At 42.6% G+C, this 19,522-nt stretch overlaps 1 protein-coding gene across 1 annotated transcript in view; it reads right to left on the reverse strand.

Moving 5' to 3' along the window:
• Positions 1–273: 273 nt before the first annotated feature.
• The window catches only part of setbp1 (SET binding protein 1), a 55,451-nt gene continuing 36,202 nt past the window's right edge, over positions 274–19,522 (reverse strand). Inside the window, exons 3-7 of the mRNA XM_084728962.1 lie at positions 17,859–18,280; positions 14,573–16,474; positions 13,176–13,380; positions 11,477–12,542; positions 274–4,600 (exon numbers count right to left, since the gene is read on the reverse strand). Of these exons, the coding sequence (XP_084585088.1) occupies positions 4,095–4,600; positions 11,477–12,542; positions 13,176–13,380; positions 14,573–16,474; positions 17,859–18,280 (4,101 nt within the window). The 3' untranslated portion in view covers positions 274–4,094. The remainder of the gene's footprint in view (positions 4,601–11,476; positions 12,543–13,175; positions 13,381–14,572; positions 16,475–17,858; positions 18,281–19,522) is intronic.

Below are 19,522 nucleotides of genomic sequence, written 5' to 3' on the forward strand. Positions count from 1 at the left end.
ATTCATTTTATTCAGTAAATAAGACCACTTATTTCTCTTTGTCGAAGGGTGGACCCAGAACAGAAATTCCTCTTAAGGTCATTGCCAGGCACGGCCTGATGCATAGCAAACAACAATGTACGAGAAAGTGGTTTCCATGACAACCTCCTCTGTCCCTCCTTTACTGAGCGCATAACCAATTATGTGTTGTAAATAACTGGTTAAATACTGGGAAGAGTAAATGATCTTCAATTATACCTAGGAGGAGACTGAATACAATCGATATCTCTGGATATTTCTGCTTCCAACACTCTTAAAGGGACAGTTCACCCCCAAATCAAAAATACATATTGGCTTGTAGTGCTCCAAGCTCCAGCAAAGTACATTTGATGATTCAACAGCAAAGTCTCCTTCCAGAGATCATGACCCGGTTACTCAAGATAATACAAAGAGCTAGTTGTGAGCAGTTTCATGTAGAAACTACTTTTTCTTTCAACAGTAGAATTTACCAGAACTACTTCATTTATACTGAGTTTTATCTAGAAACTACTTCCTTTCTGCAGTAGAATCTACTGGAACTACTTTCTTTCTACTAGCAGGTTCATGTAAGAACTATTTTCTCACTAGTAGAAAGTAGTTCCGGTGGAATTTACTACAGAAAGAAATAATTTCTGGTCAATTCTACCATAGAAAGAAAGCAGTTCCTACAAGGTCTTGAGTAACCATGTCATGATTTTGGGAAAGTAGTAGAATTTACCAGAACAACCTTCTTTCTACTGGTAGTTTCACATGGGAACTACTTTCTTTCTACTAGTTGTTTTGTGCGGGAACTTTCTTTCTGCAGGACAATCTACAAGAACGACTCTCTTTCAACAAACAGTTTCATGTAGAAACTATTTTCTTCCTAGAAAGAAAGTAGTTCCAGTAAATTCTGCTGCAGAGAACAGTCCCTACATGAAACTGTTCACAACAAGGTCTGTGGATTATCTTGAGTAATCAGGTCATGATTTCTGGAAAGAGACACTGGTGTTGAAACATACGTATGTATTTCTTTTGCGCTTTGAGCACCACAGTCCAAGTGTAATTTTGTCCCATTATATTCAAGACAATGTAGACATCTCAGTGGCCGATATCTCCAAAACTCTGCAAATCAAAACAATCTAGATGGATAAATAGCACTACAGGTAAGAGGGAAAATATGGGTATTTTTGATTTTTGGGTGAACTGTCCCTTTAAAGCAGTGTATGTGCCAGCACTTAACACAGTGATATCATATTATACTCAACAGTCCAGCTCTTCTAGTTCTTTTATGATGATATGGGTCAAAAAACTAGGAGCCGAACTCTGTGCCCGATGACAGAGGACGCTGACTATGGAAGCTGTGAAGGGACACGGGCAGTGTCAGGGCTCTGATGACTAAGACACATGCGTCATATGCACAATCATGAATATTTTGGGTCAATTTCTGGGGCACTCTTTGCCATCTGATATATTTCTCAGGGTCAAATGTAACTGGTGAGAGAAAGAAACATAAGGCACAAGTTGAACTGCTGCAACTGAGAATCCCACCCAACCCAAAGAAGACAGAATCTCCTGAAACAAAACAAAGTTGCCAAAAAGAAACACTGATCCATTGCTTATATTCTGAAATACTTATTTGAGAAAATACCAACCACTACCCAAAGCCACATATACTGTAGATAGAGTTTAACAAAGGCTTAACATATTGACACAAAAAAAATCCAAGATGGCTACATTCTAGAGTGCACATAGGAATGCTTTACATTGGTGCCAACATGGTGGAGAGTTTGTCAAACTCTGATTTAGATTCTTTTAAATAATAATACATCCTCACACTGAATACTGAGACTTTGGTTTCTAAATCTAAATACTGGATTTACTTTCAAAAAATATTTCCAAGGATATGGATTGAAAATCATATTAAGTAGAAAGACTGGGATTAGCTTTTCAAAACACTGACTGTGAGCCCTCTTCGGCTGAACTGTCCAATCACGATTCAGACTTCAGGGCTTCGGTTTGACGCTTTTGGCTGCGCAGCCTGCATATACAAATTGATTAAAATAATGCATGCTCTCTGGAATGGATATCCACACCATCAAAGGCCAAAACATAAGGCTGGAACAAGCATGTAAGTGCTGCATTTGATTGATGCAAGTGTATGGTTTTTTCATAGTGCATTAAACCAATTTTAAGGTTTACCAAAAACACACCTGATATATTCCTCCTGTATGCAATGCCCCCTGGATATAAACACAATAATGCGTGTATGAATGAATATATGTGGTTCTTTCTGTCTGAAAACAAACTTGTCTTGAGTCGCACCCATGTCTGTTTTTGGTTATAAAACAATACACAACTTTCATTGTCTATGGTACAACAATTCTATTTGATATACTGTATGCCAGTACATGTCTATGAGCTGGTTTCTCATTGTACAAGGCAGGCAACAGTGGACTTTGTTTCTATGTACAGTCTGGGACAGTCTGATCCACCATATTGCCTTTATGTCACTGCTCAGGACGGGCCTGAGCAGGGAGGGAGAAATAAATGAGACCAAGGGGGGAAGGTTGAAGGAGCACAAGCAATTCACCATATTCACATGGAGGCCATTTTCCTCTGAAGTCACGCTCAGGGCGGGAGGCTCAAATGCTTTTATCAAATAGAAATAAAAATCAAAAAGCAACTGCAAAGACAAAGGATAGTAAAGACAGACATCGGGCCATATTTCAAACTAAAACAACATATTTTATAACCCATTAGCTGCCATGAGACAACAGCTAACGTTCTGTTGGTATGTCGAAACTGATTTACGCCTTTCCTACTGTATCATGTAACACTACCAAATGTTAACGATAGCTAGCAGATAGTAAATGCTAACTTAAACTGTTGTGTCACTGTAACTAATGGGTCATCATACATGTTGTTTTAGCTTGAAATATGGCCTCATGTCCCCCCAGATTTACACTATCGATTGCCTTTTTAGTTGCTGATTAATCACAGAGAGAGGTGAAATGGAATGATTAGTTAGATTTTTTACTTTTATATGACTTATATGAATCTGTACCACAGCAGTACGACAGTACAGCAGTATGAAAAGACAATGAAAAGTGAAAATCTGGAGGGACATTGGGCAATATTTCAAGCTAAAATACATATTCGATAACCCATTAACTACTGTGAGACAACAGCTAAAGTTAGAAATGTGTACATTTATTCTGATTTATATTAATTTATGTCTTTCTAATGTATCCTGTCAAACTATCAACTGGTAACCTCAGCGAAGAAGTGGTTGAATGCCAACATTAGCTGTTGTCTCAGGGTAGCTAATGAGTTATCAAATATCTTGGTTTAGCTTGAAATATGGCCTGATATCCCTCTGAATTTTGTCTTTTCAGTTGCTGACTGATGACTTGTAACCAGAAATATCCTGTTGATAACAAAATTTCAGAGAGGACAAAGGGAGATGAAGTTGAGCGGCAGGCACCAGGGAGGGCTAAAGAATAGGGGTGAGTGTTGAGCAGGGAGAGGAGCTGCCATAAAATATCAGTTAAAACAAGGGAGGGTACAGATGAGGGTGGGGGCAGATAACAGGGGTAAGTAATAGGGTAAGGTGGCTTAATTACTTCTGTATTATCCCACATGTCTTTGACAAGCTTCCTCAGAAAGGCAAAAATAAGCAGAGCTGCACAGTTTAATATTAACCATTCCCCCTCCCCTTGCTGGTAAATATATGGCTAAAGCCACATTCAGATACAGTATCATAAAGTACCATACACATCACTGTATCAGATACATAAAGAATCACGTAATATCCTACACTATCATAAGTACCACACATTTTTATAGCATCAGATTCAGTATCAAATAGTACCATATAGTGCCATTGTAAATGAAGGTCCAATGAAAGGCTCATGTCTGGTCAGGTTCAGCAAACAGAGGGAAGGGATCCCTCCTCCTGCTCCTCCACTGACCCACTGTAGTCCTCACAAACAAGTCAAAGTGCACCAAGGACTCCCAGAATTAAGGGCACTGCATCTGAAACAGCTCCGATAACTGCTCTCCATTCGGTGACGCAGTTGCTCTCTCCTGCAGGTCTATTGACTGGAAGGAGACCATAACTCATCCCTGCTGTGGCCCCTGCCTCTACGTTTCCCCCCTTTGGCCAGCGGAGGCACAGATCGCGCTTGATGGACCACGGTTTCGATCGTTGCTGAGATGGAATCGTGATTCGAGAACTCCAGAGGCTCGGGGGTCAAGCTTGGCCTGAGGCTCTGCCTACCTGGCAGGTCGTCACACCTCTCCAGGACAGGCATCCCCAGAGTCCTGCCATCACCTCTCCTGCCGGCCAACATGTCCAAACCCCGACCATCAGCCCGATCCTCCTCCCTCCTGTTAGTCGGCTCTGACTCCTCTACGGGTTGTTTTCGGGGCCGTCCAGGCCGTCTTTTGATAACATTGTTTCCTGTTTTGGCTTGTCGCTGCAGGCGCTTGGCACGGAGGATCTTCTGCACATGCTCCAAGTTCAAAGAATGCATCCTTCTCACGTCCTTCTGGATCTGCTCCACCTCGCGTCGCTTATACCTCCGCTTACCAGGAACACCTGGGAGAGGAGAGAGTGAACATCAGTGAGGTGAGGTAAATAAACAGCAGAGTGAGGTCTGTAAAGAGAGAGGAGTTTTCATGCTAGCATGTCAGTCAAAATGAGCAGCCTTGGAAAGGCCAGGAAAGACATGATGCCAATTTAACTCATGGAGAGAATGTCTTTTTCTTGCTTGAAGAGCTTCCTGCTAATTTTGACATATTCATGTAAGCCTTTCAAAGCCCAGCTGAGCCAGGAGAGCAGATCCTATCCTGTAATTGTCTACTAGAGAGCAGAGAGGAGAGGGGAGAGGAGGAGATCCCATTCTGCTAGCAGGAAACCCACAGAAATGTCTCCTTCAACCATTTAATATGTCGCTACACAATAACAACCCTGTGCATCTGGAACACAGGCTGCCAAAAAGCCAAACACACACAAATACAAACACACACACACACATTGACACATTTATCCACACGCACACAGACACAAACACGAAAACACACATGTGCATACATGCACATGCCCGACATGCACAAATAATGAATTCAGCAGTTCAGAATGGCTGAGCAGAAGAAACTGGAGCCATATTGTTTCCTTCACACTGGTGAACTGGGCAGTATGCCCTTTACATGCTGTTCTATCCTTTCTCTTTCCCCCTTTCCCCATCACTTTCATTCTCTTTTCCACTCCGCTCTTCATAGGCGGCAGATATGCTACTCTCTAATTTTCAATTAAACTGGTAACACTGCACCATTTCATTTCCGTCTCTATTTCACAAACCGCTTCCTGGTCTTGGTCCGTCTCTGTCATTCTTTTTGTTTCCCATCTCTGTCCCATTTCTTCGCTCCCCCCCTCCTCTCCTCTCTGCCTGCCTGGGCACTGTTCCCAAGGCTCAGACTGAGCCACAGCCAAAATGGAGGAAAAGCACAATCAGCCACCAGTCCCCAAGCAGTGTGCGCACAACATGTTTGGTCTCTTTTTCTTGAGCTTTCACTCCTATTCCTGGATTCCCTAACGATGTCTTCTCTCCTTTTCCTCCAGAATCCTGCTGATACAATGTAGCAGGTTTCTGCAATTCAACCAAAACAGCTCCGAATTTTAGACGCCAAATATGGTGGGCTGGATTGCAGGGTAATGTTCAAACCCACAATGTGCTTAAGTTCGTAAATTCTGCCACCTGGGGTCTCTCTCACATTAAAACAATAGCAAACGATGTAGTTTGATGACATCGTGAAGTAGCATGGGCTCATGGGAGTTGCTTTCTTTATTGCTACACAACCAACTTTAACCAACGAGAGTTTTATTAACATTAAAAAAAAAATCATATTTACTGATTATTTACAGATATTGCAAGTGTGATAAGTTTTGTGGGAATTTTCATTTCTGCCTCACAATTTTCATGTTCACTGCGGAACAAGATCTGTAGGACATGTTTCTAGTATTACAGTATTTCCTTTATCAAAAAATTGCAGCTTCTGCAATCTGGATATTACATTTGGCCATATTGAGATTTCGTTAATATTTCAATTAATTGTGTGGCCCAAAATCATGTTATGTTTAGCTACATTTGCGAACTTCCTTCCTCACTCTCTGATGTATCTAATGCATCCTCTGTTTTCCTGGACGTTATATCAACTAGCAACTAGTGAGCAACGCACCGTGACTTTGAGTACATTACATATTTCTCTTGGATTGAACATGGTTTGAAATATTTGGGATAATTTAAGTACAACAAAATATCATATTAATGCAGAAATGTTACATACTGTAGCTTTAAAAAGTGAAGCACAACATCAACAATAAAACACAGCATGGGTTATGATAATTTACTTTTCTGTTTTGCATTTTTCATTGCAGTATTGCTACACGCTGATACAATGTTTTATTCAAAGAGAAATATTTGATATATTTATTGTACTAAAGCATAAAATGACTATGATAAATCATCAGAGATTAAGGAAACATGAGTCAACAATGAGTTATAAGAAATTATTCATAGTCTTTTAGAAGGACTGGATGAATAACAGTTAAATTGAGCTTTATGTTAATGGAGTCTGGTAGGCAGTCACTGAACTCCAACTCCAGAGTGTGTATTTTCAGAGCAGTGTGCTTTTGTTTTTAAGAATCAGGCTTATTGTTACATCGACAGACAACAGACAGTTATAAACAGCTGATCAGCTTACAGTGTAGGAGGCATTATTGCTCATCAGTGTCAAAATATAACGTTGCACTCATTTAGATGCAGTGTCCCTGCAGTTTGTAGGCAACCTGCCTGAGCTTCAAGCCTGGGGAGGTGTGGGCAGGCGGCAATAACTCACTCCAAACATACGTCATATATTTTATAGGGATTCAACCTTTTTCATGTGCGTTTATGGCTCCAACTCATTACTTGGACTGCTGTTCTTGTTTTTGAACGCTAGGTTCTTACGAATTGCTCCCTTGAAGAAATCAAATGGGATGCTAAAGGGAAAATTAAGAGTTTAAGAGTGTGGAGCTCTGTGGTAAGGTGTTTGCTAATGAACTAAGAGTAAGGGAAGATAAAGAGAGGCCCAACCGCCCTCCATTTAAAACTCAGCAGAACATCTCGCTCTATTGTTACTCAAGAATTCAGGGCAGACAGTGAAATTAGTCTAATGCAGAAAGCACTAAGTAGCAGTAGTTTATGAGCTGCACAGAAGTGTGCACACGCTCGAGTCTCGCTCACACACACACACACACACACTACAAAGTAGCAGAAATTTATGAGCTGCATACACGGAACATAAAACCGGTGACCTTCAGCAGTGTGAGGGGCCGTATAGCACTGAAGACCTGTTTCTCTGTGGAATAGGAAGTCACTACACACAGAGATACATGCTCACTTATCCACACTGCCCCTGCAGAGGCTGAGAGCAGGCTACAGACAGGATAAAGTGATCCTTAATGTATCATTATTTAGTGAAAGCGTTTCTCTGTATGCAATCATGTGACACAAATAAAATTACTCTGAGTAATTCAGTGGAAGATGACCTGCTTTTATGCAAATATGCGTCTGAGAGATTGCTGTTGGTTGCAGTGAGACCTCTGAGTAGTGAAACACACACACACACACACACACTTATGCATAAAAATTAGGGCAGGAGGGGAAAAAAAAACAATTTTCATGATTCTTTTTGTTACAACTCCTGAATTGATCATATATACATATATAACTTGTACTTAGTCAATTAGCTTGATGCTAACATATAACAGGAATTCTCATTGACATGCTAAAAGCAGTTAGCATTATCACAGTTTTCAGGGGCTCTATTCATTTGGCCTAACATCTTCTCTTTATGGCACTGAGCAGACACAGCTGAATGTAGCAGTTTACATTCAATATTTTATTTAATACTTTTTTAAATACTTGTGCAGTATAGCAATAATGCTGCTGAAATATGATGATAATTTTTGGAAATATCATTCTTGATACACAGTCTCTATAAGTGTATGATTCAACTTTTTCACATGGTCTAGTGTTTAAAAAAGCAAACAAAAATCACAATAAATTGTAATATTGCATCTCAATACTTGTTGAATCACAGTACTTAAGATTAATTTGCAGTACATACTGAAGTGTTGTGATATTATCAAATCAAGAGATAAGTGCATCTTCCCCAACCTAATAAAAAAGAACTGTTTAAATCACTACAAACTACTTCCATTTAGGAATGATTTACACACTCACAGTAGCATGCTCAGATAATATAGATTTTCTAATAATATATAATATGTCCACATAATAATATGAATTTTGCATGTGTATCAGCTTGTGCATGGGGATCTATCTATCTGTGTGTGCATATGTGTATCTGAGTGGGTCTCTGCTTGTATGTGCATGTGTACATGTATGGTTGTGCATGCGTATGCACACGCACTTGTGTTTTAATTGGGCTAAAGCTGTGAAGTGAGGCAGTAAGTCATGCTAGAGGAGGGGCAGGAGGGAATGGGGAAAGGAGAGGGTAATGGGGGAACAAGGGGGAGGGGAAACAAGGGAAAAAGGCAGAAAGAGAAAGGGAAGAAGGAAGAAGAGATAGAAGGGGGAGGGGGAGGAAGAGGCGGAGAAACAAGGGGAAGTCTGCGTATGGACGTGGGGATTGTGGGAGAGAGGCGAGAGGAAAGCAAGGGCAAGAAAAGGAAAGGACATGGAAGGCAGAAGAGGCATAACAACACTGAAGGGATAACGTGGATGAGGGAGGGGGTGTGTGTAGGATGGTGGGGTGGTGGGGTGGAGGGGGATGGGGGGGGTTGTGTGTATATGAGTCATCCGTCCTGGATCCCCTGGGGTGGGGGGTGTATTCTAACTGAGCCCCTGGCTTCTCCTCCCCGCCACTGGACTAGGCCCCAGTCATTAAACCCCTGGCTGCCAGCCAGCTCTTTTAACACAGGCAAGGGCCTTTTACGGCGTGTCTGTAGAAAATAAATCACACTGTGTGAATAATATATCTTTGGCAAAGGCATTGGCAGGAGAGGAGGAAGGGAGGGGAGGAAGGAGAGATTGGTGAATTATAGTCGTCTCCATCCATGCATTACGTTCTCTCTATCCCCAGCCAGATGTGCTCAAAGACAGCAGAATACAGAATGTACCAAAATACACATTAGTTTGGTAGTGAGAGTTTGGGGGCTATCCTGCCTCTTTGTCTGCTTTAAGTCCTGGTAATGCTGCACGTAGCATATTTATAAACAGGAATCACCTTGACGAGTGTGCTACATTTAAAACAGGGAAACCCTGTTAACTCTGACTAATATGTGATTAAGTCTCTACACCAGCGAATAACAAGCCTGTTATCACTAGGGAACAGAATAATATATTGGGCACCATTTATTTTTGCAAACACACTCCCAATTTAGCTATGTTAACATTTCGCCAACCTTGGAACATTAAAGGAATATTTCGGATTATTTAATGTCGGGTTGTATGAGGTACTTGTCTCTAGTCACTGCATTATCTACAGTAGATGCTGATCAGTAGGCCCACAGTCTGAAAGGAGCACCAGCAAGGAACCTAAGCAATGAACTGCTGTGGACAGGGTCTCCAAAAAAAGGTATTTCAGCAACTTAAAAAAGGTCCACATAAAAAAAAGTGCACACTGTATTTACACTGCTTAATTTCACCATTTGATAGTCTTTTGCAGATGGGAAATTGCTGTTACATAAGCCAAATATCGCTCTGTCCAAACAAACCAAACTCCATGGGTGAAATCAGTAATTCTTCTTTGCAGAACACAGCAGTTTCTTCCTTGATCTGTCAGGTTTTTGCATTATTGAGGGATTTCAGTGTTTTAAAAGCATAGTCAGAGTAACACAATTACAAAAATCACACTAACCCTTCTGCAATGTAAAAATACTTCACCCATGAAATCTGGTAGGTTTGGAGAAAGTGATACTTGGCTTATGTAACTAAGGTTTTCCATCAAAATAGGTTGTCTGACATCAATGTAAAGGTATGGAAATATTATAAATATACATAACATACACTTAAACTTAATATAGATTTTTTTAGGTGGCTAAAATACATTTTGTTGTTGACCCTGACCTGTTGTAGTACATTGCTTAGCTTCTGTGCTTGTGGACCTACAACCCCACATTGTCCCTTTAATATGATAAATAACTGACTTGTAACACCAAGATGCTACAGAGTACAGCACAGGTGCAGCATTTTATGCTTTACTGTACAGTGTGCACATCCACTGCTCCCTCTCAGCAGGGTGCACTGAATGCACATGCAGCAACCCTCATCCCAGCTATGTCAATATCATGGTAAACTCATTAGCTTAATCTGTGGTCACGCAGTGTGTTCAGCTTCCAACTGTTTTTTTTATCTCTTGCGTACAGTAGAAGTCACTGGCAGTTGTAGTTTTGTTTCACATTCCTGCTCCCCCTCACTGGCTGTTTAATGATCTGCTCTCTTTGCCTTACAAGCCGATCTGTAATGAGGTCCCTTTCTGAGTTAAGCTGTTAATGTCAGCTGAACACTTCCTGCTGATGCTTTATATCAGAAGCTTTCCACAGGTGAGCCACGGATAGCTTTTCTACAAGGTAGCTACAGAAAGTCTAACCATAATAGCAAAGGTTAGATAAAGACTAGCAAGCAACGGGCAGCTGAAGGAGAAATCTGTGGTATATTTACTGTAATAAATCATAAAAAGACAATAACATGTCATTAGAAATCAATTAAACATGGTCAGTTGAAATCCTCACTTCTCTGACAACAACGTCTCAGCCACGGTACCACCCTTTGACATTTTTTATCGCGGACCAGAATAACTTTTTGGTTGCCTGTTTCACGTTAATTAGAGTTCAAATTAATGCTGAACATTTTCAGAATGAGTAAATATCTGTTTATGAATCATATGAAATCATTAACAATCTTGTAGAAGGAGAAGATGTTTATAACGGTTAACTTGAGCAATATGTTAATGGGGTCTGGCGAGCAGTCACCAAACTCAAATTTGGAGCAGTGGGCTTTTGTTTTCAGGATAACAACCTTAGACAATTGACAGTTACAAACAGCTGATCAACTTGTATTTGTAACTTGTACCAACAATGAAGGACGCTTCTTTGCTTGTTATTGTCAATATATGATGTTGTGCGTGTCTTGAGCTCCTGCAGTGTTCCTGCAGCCTGCTTGAGCTTTCCTGAGTCTAAGAATGAGGGGATAGGGGGAAACAACTCGCTCCAACCATACACTATATTCACCCTTATTAATATATGATCTATTGCTCCCATTCGGAGTCTGATTTAACCTCAAACCTTCAACACATCATTAAAGTAAGCAATGCATTTTACCATTCTTTCACTGTGAGCAGCAGAAGGGCAGTGCTCTCCCTTATAGTTCAAAAATGAGCAGGTAATCCTGATGTAAGTGGTTCTTACCAGTGAGGGAGGGACTGGAGCACTTGTTCATCTGTCCTGGCTCCTGCCTGGCAGTTTGGAATGACATTAAGCCCTGATCTCCAAACACAGTGAGCCTCGTCTTCCTGCTCCTCCCACCGCACTCGTCCTCCCGTGACCCCAAAAACAGGTCAGACGCTGACTCCGACCGCTGTGATTGGCTACTGTAGCTGCTCATGAAGCTGTTTATTGGCTGTCGAGTCTGACGGGAGTGGAACTGGCTGTCAGCAAGAGAGTGTGTGGACAGCTGGTCCGACTCAAACATCCCTAAGCTGGATCCCAGGCTGGAGCCTCGGCCACTGCCTCTCTGCTTCTCCAGATGCTTTGAGGAGGCCTGACTGGCCAAGTCCCTCCGGTCACTCAGCATGCTGAGACGTGCGTTGGTCTTAGCTCCGCTGAAGAGCCCGCCCAGCTCCTGCCGGTCCCGCAGTGAGAGGAGGGGCTCATCCTTGTGCTTATGTTTGTGCTTGTGCTTCCTCTTATGGAGCCGAACCCCTGCGAGACCACCTGCGCTGCCACCACCCAGGGACCCCAGGCCCTCTCCTCGTACAGAGGGACCCTGGAGTGGCCCACTGGCGCTGCGAAGCTTGGCCCCTGGCTGGAGCTTTGAGTGTCCACCGGGGTGGAAAGTCTTGGGAGGGGGGACAGCAGGCCTCATGAAGGGAGATGGAGGTGCAGGTCCTAGCGAGTGATGGGGCAGGTAAAATGGGGGAGTAGGGGGAAAGTAGCCCAGACTCAGAGGAGGTGCGTAAGGCATCGCGTACGGTGCTGCATAGTAATTTCCCCCGGCCAGCGGATAACCATATCCTTGAACAAAAGGCAGCTTTGATGTGATTGGCTCACTAGCTTTGGCTGGACGGCCACGTCTCCTCTTAGCCTTCAGATCAGCGCTCCTGCGGAGGTACGAGCTGGAGTCACAGGAATAGGAGTCGTAAGTGACAGGGTAGTAATGGTGGAAGTTGAGGCGGAAGATGGAGGGATATGGGTGCTGGGGGTAGCAGGTGTATCGCCTGTGAGACACTCGTAGCTGCTGGAGCTTTACCACAACCTACAGAAAGATTGAAAAGAGTAAATATTTAGGAAATCACACCATATACTGCACATTACTGTGTTTCATCAAAGATTAAAAAATATATTTATGGAACTACTTTCACTAAGACTTATAATGGTTTATAATTAGGTAATTATTAGGTTGTAAACACTGAAATAAATCATCAGTAAGCTGTTTCAGCACATTAGCCAGTTGCTTGCCAAATATTTCACATTTATCTGTTCAGTTAAACCTCAGCTCTAATTGCTTACTTTGAACTGTGAACATTTTTTTTGAAATACAAGAGTGTTTGGGTTTCAGAACTTGAAAGATTCAAGGTTATATCTAAACAGGGAAAGTAAATTATCTCAACTAAAGACTGTAGGTCAGCAAAACTTTTTTAAGATTATGTCAAAAGAGTTAGAGTATGACTTTGAGCTCACTAGTAGTAAGCAGTAACTGGATCTTACCAAGCAGTGAGCCCACATCATTGTATGAGAACTGTGGTGTAATGTTTTTATTATTGTTTATTGAAGATTTCTTTAGTGTTTACAACCTTGTTAATAACCTAATTATGAAACATTTATAAATCATTTATAAGGGTTTAGACTGACTGAAAGGTGGTAACAAATGTATTATAGTGTTTCTAACCTCCTCCAGTTCAGAGAGAAAGTGAAGATGATCCCGGCTCTGAAGGCACTTCCTCTTCCGCCGATGATGTTTTTGCTTCTTTTCCTGCTGTGACAGGAAGTTGTCAGCGGTTACTTGCCGTTCGCAGCGCGCTCTGCTGCCCCTGTTGGATGCTTCCAGGGCTGCTGCCTCTGCAGCCTCAAATCCACACAGATCAAATGAGTACCTGTATGAGCACAACATAAAATATTAAATCACATTAAGCACCGCCTTTACGAACATATTGAATGCAGGAGGCGATTTATTCACTTTAACAGGGAGGATGGACACAGTTCATTTTGTTCACCCGTGACTAGCGAATCGACTCATGAATGACTTTTTTTCCAAGACGAAACTGACAGATAGATGGGAAAAAGTCGCAATTACAAATCCATCAGCTACTTCAGCACCATGGATAGCACCATTGATTTATAAATACATAGCACAGTTAGTCTATGGGGCCATAGATTCTATCTTACACCAACCTCCGTCCAATGAAGGATCAATGAGTCAGGCAGACAAACATTTTCAACTAAACCACCCCTCTGTCCCTGCACTGTCTTTGCTACTAGATCTCCATTTACACTGGACAAAATACCCAACTGACATCCACTGACGTCTGGCATTTAATGGGAAAGAGTAACTCAGCATCAATGTATGGTCAAATGACTCTGCAGTAGTTACAGGTATTTATTTGGTAGACGTGCAGAGACAATGATGGCTTACCACCTCCACTAACTCTATTGCTCCTTTTTTTACACATATGGTGCTTGGCTTGACTCGGTTTGACTCGGTCAGTGTATATTTAACTGATATACACTCGTCTTGAGTCAAGCAGCTGTAAAACATTGGATAAAAATTTTATTTTATTATTATTTATTTATTTTATTTATTTTCAATAAATTCTTCACAATAAGTCCTCTTCTTATGAAGTGGCAAAATCAGGAAATTATGGGTTTTCATCAGCAGTAACATGACTCCTATGCAGCTAAAAGCGAAGAAGAAACAGTAGAATAAAGCAGATACCTGAATGTACAAACAGCAACACAGGAGAGAAATTAAACTTCAAACCACAGAGATTCAGTTACAAGCTACAAAAATACTGGGAGCTGAACATACAGAGACTTTTAAAAATGTCTTGTCTGATGTCCTTCATATATATGAGTCGAGTCAGGTTTAACTGTGAAAAAAAACCTGTATATACACAATCATTTTGGTGTAAAAACTGTATAGGGGATGGAGAGGTGGGGTGACAGGTTAGACAAGGGGGCACCACCCTTCCAAAAGCCTACTCACTGAATTTAGCTCATATAAAACGACAAAATCCTATAAATCAAAGTTCAATAGAGGTAAAGACATATAGTAGCAGTGTGCTGTACCTGCGTCGTGAGGCGGGGCCCTTCTCCGTTTGATCTGATGTGCTGTTGTTGTCCGTTCCAATCCCGCTGTCACTTGGAATTGTCTCCTCGCTGTGGGACTCGCTGATAGGTGACAGAGTCACCTCTTTCACCGACGCACCCTCTGACAGGTGGGAGGGTGAATTAGCCAGAAGGCGTGGAGGAGATAGTTTCCAACCCCCGGAGAGGAAGCCCCTGCCCAGTGGCTTGGAGGGCAGGGCTGAGATGGGCTGCAAACTGGGCATAGTGGCATCAGAGTGGCTGGCTCTTATGGATGGAGCGCTGGAGCTGGGAGACGAGGTTGTAGAAGGCACTGCAGGGCTCTCATAGAGACTGGACGCGGAGACAGACAGTGTGGGCTTGTCCCTAGTGGCTTTGGGAAGGTTGGAGACTTGGTTTTCTGCTCTGGGTTTACGTCCTCTCTTCTTTCCAATGTAGATGGTTCCTCTCTTGCTGACATTTATCTGTTTTCCCAGCCGTGCCTCGATGGTGGATGCCATGGCACTCATCGCTGTGGTAACAGGGGCAGAAGGTGACTTCAAAGCCAGAGTGCCGTTCTGACTGGAACCTGAGAGGATCTCATTCAGGATGCTCTGCATCTTCCCAAGCTTCATCTTATTCACTGGCCTGGGATGGCCCCTGCCACGCTTTAGTTTCAGGCTGTTAGAATTGGGGCTGGTGGGCGTAGAGGCCATTTGCACTAATGTGTTTAGTGTCTTCCTCCGCCGGTTTTGCCCTGCAGAGGTGTCCTGTGCCAGCGGGCTTGGAGGTGAGGTGGAAGTGCCCTCGTGGATGGTCTCCACTGTCAGGAGAGGCTGTTTCTTGGGGCGTCCTCGTTTCCTCTTGATGGGTGTGTGGACGGTCAGGCTGTCAGTGTTGGTGTAGAGGGGGCTGGATGGGGTGATGGGGAAGGCTGAGGGTGGATCAGCTAAGGTTGAAGGACTACCCCGGTTGTCTCTCTGGGGCGATGTGAGGCTGGCATGGCTTTTAGCTTTCAGGTAGGACCATCTGTCCTTGGCCTTGGCCGGTCTGGGACTGGTCGTGGAGCTGGTGCTGTGGCTGGGGCTCGGACTTAGGGCCATCCTTGGTCTGGGGCTGGGACTGGGGCTGATGTTAGGCCTGGGTTTAGGGCTTGGGCTAGGACTCATGCTCCCCCTGGGGCTAGGGTGTGGGCTTGGGAGTCTTGGGTTTGGGTTAAGATTCGGTTTATTGATGTGATTGTGAGCAGGTTTAAGGGCATCTGTACTAATCCTTGGACGACCTACAGGGTTCTTTTTCATTCTGTTCAAACTTAAAGCAGACTCTGGATCCGACCCGCTTACAACCGTCTCTCTTTTTTCTCTTTTATCGCCTTTATCTGCTCCCTCTGCTTTGTCTGTCCGCTCTCTGCTGACATCAGCCTGACTTGTCAGTCGAGAATCATTTTTGTGAGTGTCCATCTTATGTGCTACTTTGGGTTCTGGCGGCCCGGGCTGGTGCTTCTCTGTAGTGTCAGAGTCCTGCAGCTGCTGTGATTGCTCCTCTACAGAAAATGACTCGTCAAAAGAAGGCCTCCTCCGTCTCTTTCTTCCTTTCCCTTCCTCTGTCAGCATGGGCATCCCTCTGTCTTCTTCATCTCCTCTCCTCCCAGCGACTGCCCGCTCTCTTTCTTCTTTTCTTCTCTCCTCTCTTTCCTCGTGGAACCGCTCAGCTGTCTCCTCTTGCCTGCTGTACTTCTGCCTCTCTTCTGAGTTAGTCGGACTCTCCGATCCTTTCTCTGGCTGTCTTCCCCAAGGTGTATCGACACTGTGGGGATTACAGAGCATCCTCTGGGAGTCCTTCCTGCCGTACTTCCTCTTGATGTTCCCAAAGAGCTGCTCACTGACCTCTTGCAAACCCCTCCCCCTGGAGAGATGTACACAGAGAAAAAATGATGACATGTAGAATGGAGGGAGAGAGAAACAAGGTTTTGTATCTCACCAATACTTTACAATCTGTACCAGTATTGCTGTCAAAAATATTGGTTTATCGATACATGTTTCTTAATATATTAATGTTTCAAGAAAAATCTAAAATTGCATGCTCCCTGTTGTGTCAATTTTTCCCCATTGTACTGTAAATGCTATCAAATATCATTTACTTTCAAAGTATTGTATCAAAGTTAGAAATTCCAGTATCATGACAACACTAGGTACCATTTTGAATATGGTTGTGTCTAAAGGGGAACCCAAGAATGATGATTTTAACCAAAACCCTAACAAATGTTTTCTGTACCTAAACCCACCTAGATTTTAACCACAGTGTTGTCCCTTTATAAAACATAATTAGTCTGTGCAGTATGTGTTTTGCAAATCAAGGGTTCCCTTCCAGACACAACCTACAAACATTTATCATCATACATAAGGGTGGGTATCACCACATGACTCTTATCATATGATGTTATCATGACAGTTGAGCTCTAATTCAGTTATTCTTTTAAAACTTGTTATACAGTAAGATGTCCTGCAATACATTGCAATTTCTTACCTAATCTGAATCATAATTGTGTTTTAAGTTTTCACATCATCTCACTTTAAATTTCCATTATGGTAGCAAATATTCTTCAAATAAAAACATTGTCATAAAAATATAGAGTATTGCTACTCAAAACACCACAATACAACATTGACTACATACGCATGCACAAACTATTCTGGGTTTGGCCAAAAAAGACAATATTGTACTGTATTATACTGTTTTCAGAGTTTTCCCCTGTTGGCGGACTTTTTCAGTCATGCAAACACAGCCTCCTTTTATTCGCTCAACCACCTCCTTAAAAAGGTCCCCGCTGTGATATTTGCACATATAAAAACCTGTGGATATCAAAGTTCATTCAGTCTTTCAATTCATAATATTTAAATTTAGGTGTCACCTTCCAGCAAGAAATGTGGGCTTTTCTTTTGTGCATAACCAGTCTTGCAAACTGTGATAAAACCCCCCCATTGGGAAACATATTCTGAACGAGCCTTTAAAATCAGAACAACATAGGTATTTCCTCCTTAATAGGAAAATGCTCCACTGAGAATAAGGCCTAATTCAGAATATGTAAATAGAATATGTTGTTTACATCACCTAATTGTACCAAATTCAGACTATTGTCATATCCAGAATAACAGTGGTAAATTAGCGTGCATGTAAATGTAGCCAGTGTAACGTTCTCCCATCCCCAGTGTATAGTACACAGTGTTTTTGTTCTAGGTATCATGTTTGGCTCATGATAAGATCCACCACACAGGAGAATATACTGTACCTGCTGAGAGAGGTCAGGTTGAGAATACTCGCATCTGTAACCACTGGCAACTGCAGGTCTGGAGTCAGGGATCTCTGAGGTGAGGGGCTCCGTGCCACTGTTCGTGAGAAAGGTTGGGCTGGATCGAGCAGAGAGCTCCTGCCGGCTCCTGCCAGTTCTCTGGCTGGCTCAGAATCTGCAGGGTTGGCTGGAGATGCAGAAGGTGCCGTAGATGTGATCCAGTCTGGATTGATTTGGTGTTGGTGTGCGTGAGTGTGTTGGAACTGTTGTGTGAGGGTGTGCTGTGTCTGCTGTGTGTGTGAGAGTGTGTGCGCAGGAAGGAGGGAGCTGCGAAGCTGGTGTTTGGGCGGAGTGTGATCTCCCAGTAGTTGCAGCAGGCCTCCCTCTCTCTGCTCAGGCATTCTGAACTGGCGCTCGTATGTCTGGAGACGACAGAAGAGAGAAACAAAGTCTGGTTACTACACACAAACTGCAATCACAAGACGGCTTTATATAGCTGCAGGGATAGACAAATGATATGATAATGATAACGTGATCATGAAACTCTATTTCCTGCCTTCATAACATGAACCTATCTTCACAGAGATAACACATACAGCATGTAACACAGCATCCACTTCTGCATACAATTTCTTTTTGTCAGCTCATATCAAATCAGTGATTTGTTGTGCTCTGATATGGCGTTCTCGTCTTTTCACGGCAGGACTGAGGCTTTTAATACATCTTGTGTGCATGAGCAAACAGTGTGCCACTAAACAAAAGGCTTGTTTACAGAGCAATTAAATTCCTGTGGCAAGGATGTAGCATGCTGTGAGAGCTGGGGGGATGGAGTTGGGGGTGTCTGACTGCACACACAGTAGCTGAGCACAGCCGTGTCCCTGACTGCCCTAGACACAGAATTATTTACTATATATTATCTTTATTTTGTTGACATCTCGCCTGTTTTGTCCACAGAAGTAACTTACACTGTCATACTGTCAACATCCATACTGTGTATACAATATATGTCCAGAACTCTGGCATCATTTATCTACGTTTTCCAGATCTAAAGTCAGCCTTCATTCATTAATCCACATAAAACTGGAAATGCGAAAACCTATATACAGCATATAATATTACTACTGTATTGGATGAGTAAGTAAGTAATGTATCAGTGCTGCATAATCAGTGTACTGCTGGAAAGGAGAAATAGAGCAGCGGATGGCCTTTGTGGTTTAGCCTGTTATTAACAGACTCAGTATGACGCAACAAGATACTGTTCTGCTGCGCTGCAGGGAGATGTAACCTAACCACAGGCCTGCCTCTGAGCATATACACACAGGCGTGCAAGCACACACGCACACACTCACACATGCATACAGTAGATGTACACATTTCAAAGGCTTTATTAAGCCCTCCCTTCACACATACTGTAGTAGTACAAAATGTATGAGCATAGTCAGGAAACCAATTTTAGTCTAGATGAATCAGATGATTTGTTCTTGTTCTTTTGCAGATACACACACACACACACACACACACACACACACACACACACACACACACACACACACACACACACACACACACACACAATTATACTAGGGCTCCACAATTCATTTAAAAAGTATTAGAATTGCAATGTGGTCAAATGCAAAGCTGCAACTTTTTTTTGATAAAGTAAA

Source organism: Lutjanus erythropterus, chromosome 10 (assembly GCF_056507025.1).
Source record: "Lutjanus erythropterus isolate fLutEry1 chromosome 10, fLutEry1.hap2, whole genome shotgun sequence".
In the NCBI taxonomy this organism is placed as follows: Eukaryota; Metazoa; Chordata; class Actinopteri; order Lutjaniformes; family Lutjanidae; genus Lutjanus; species Lutjanus erythropterus.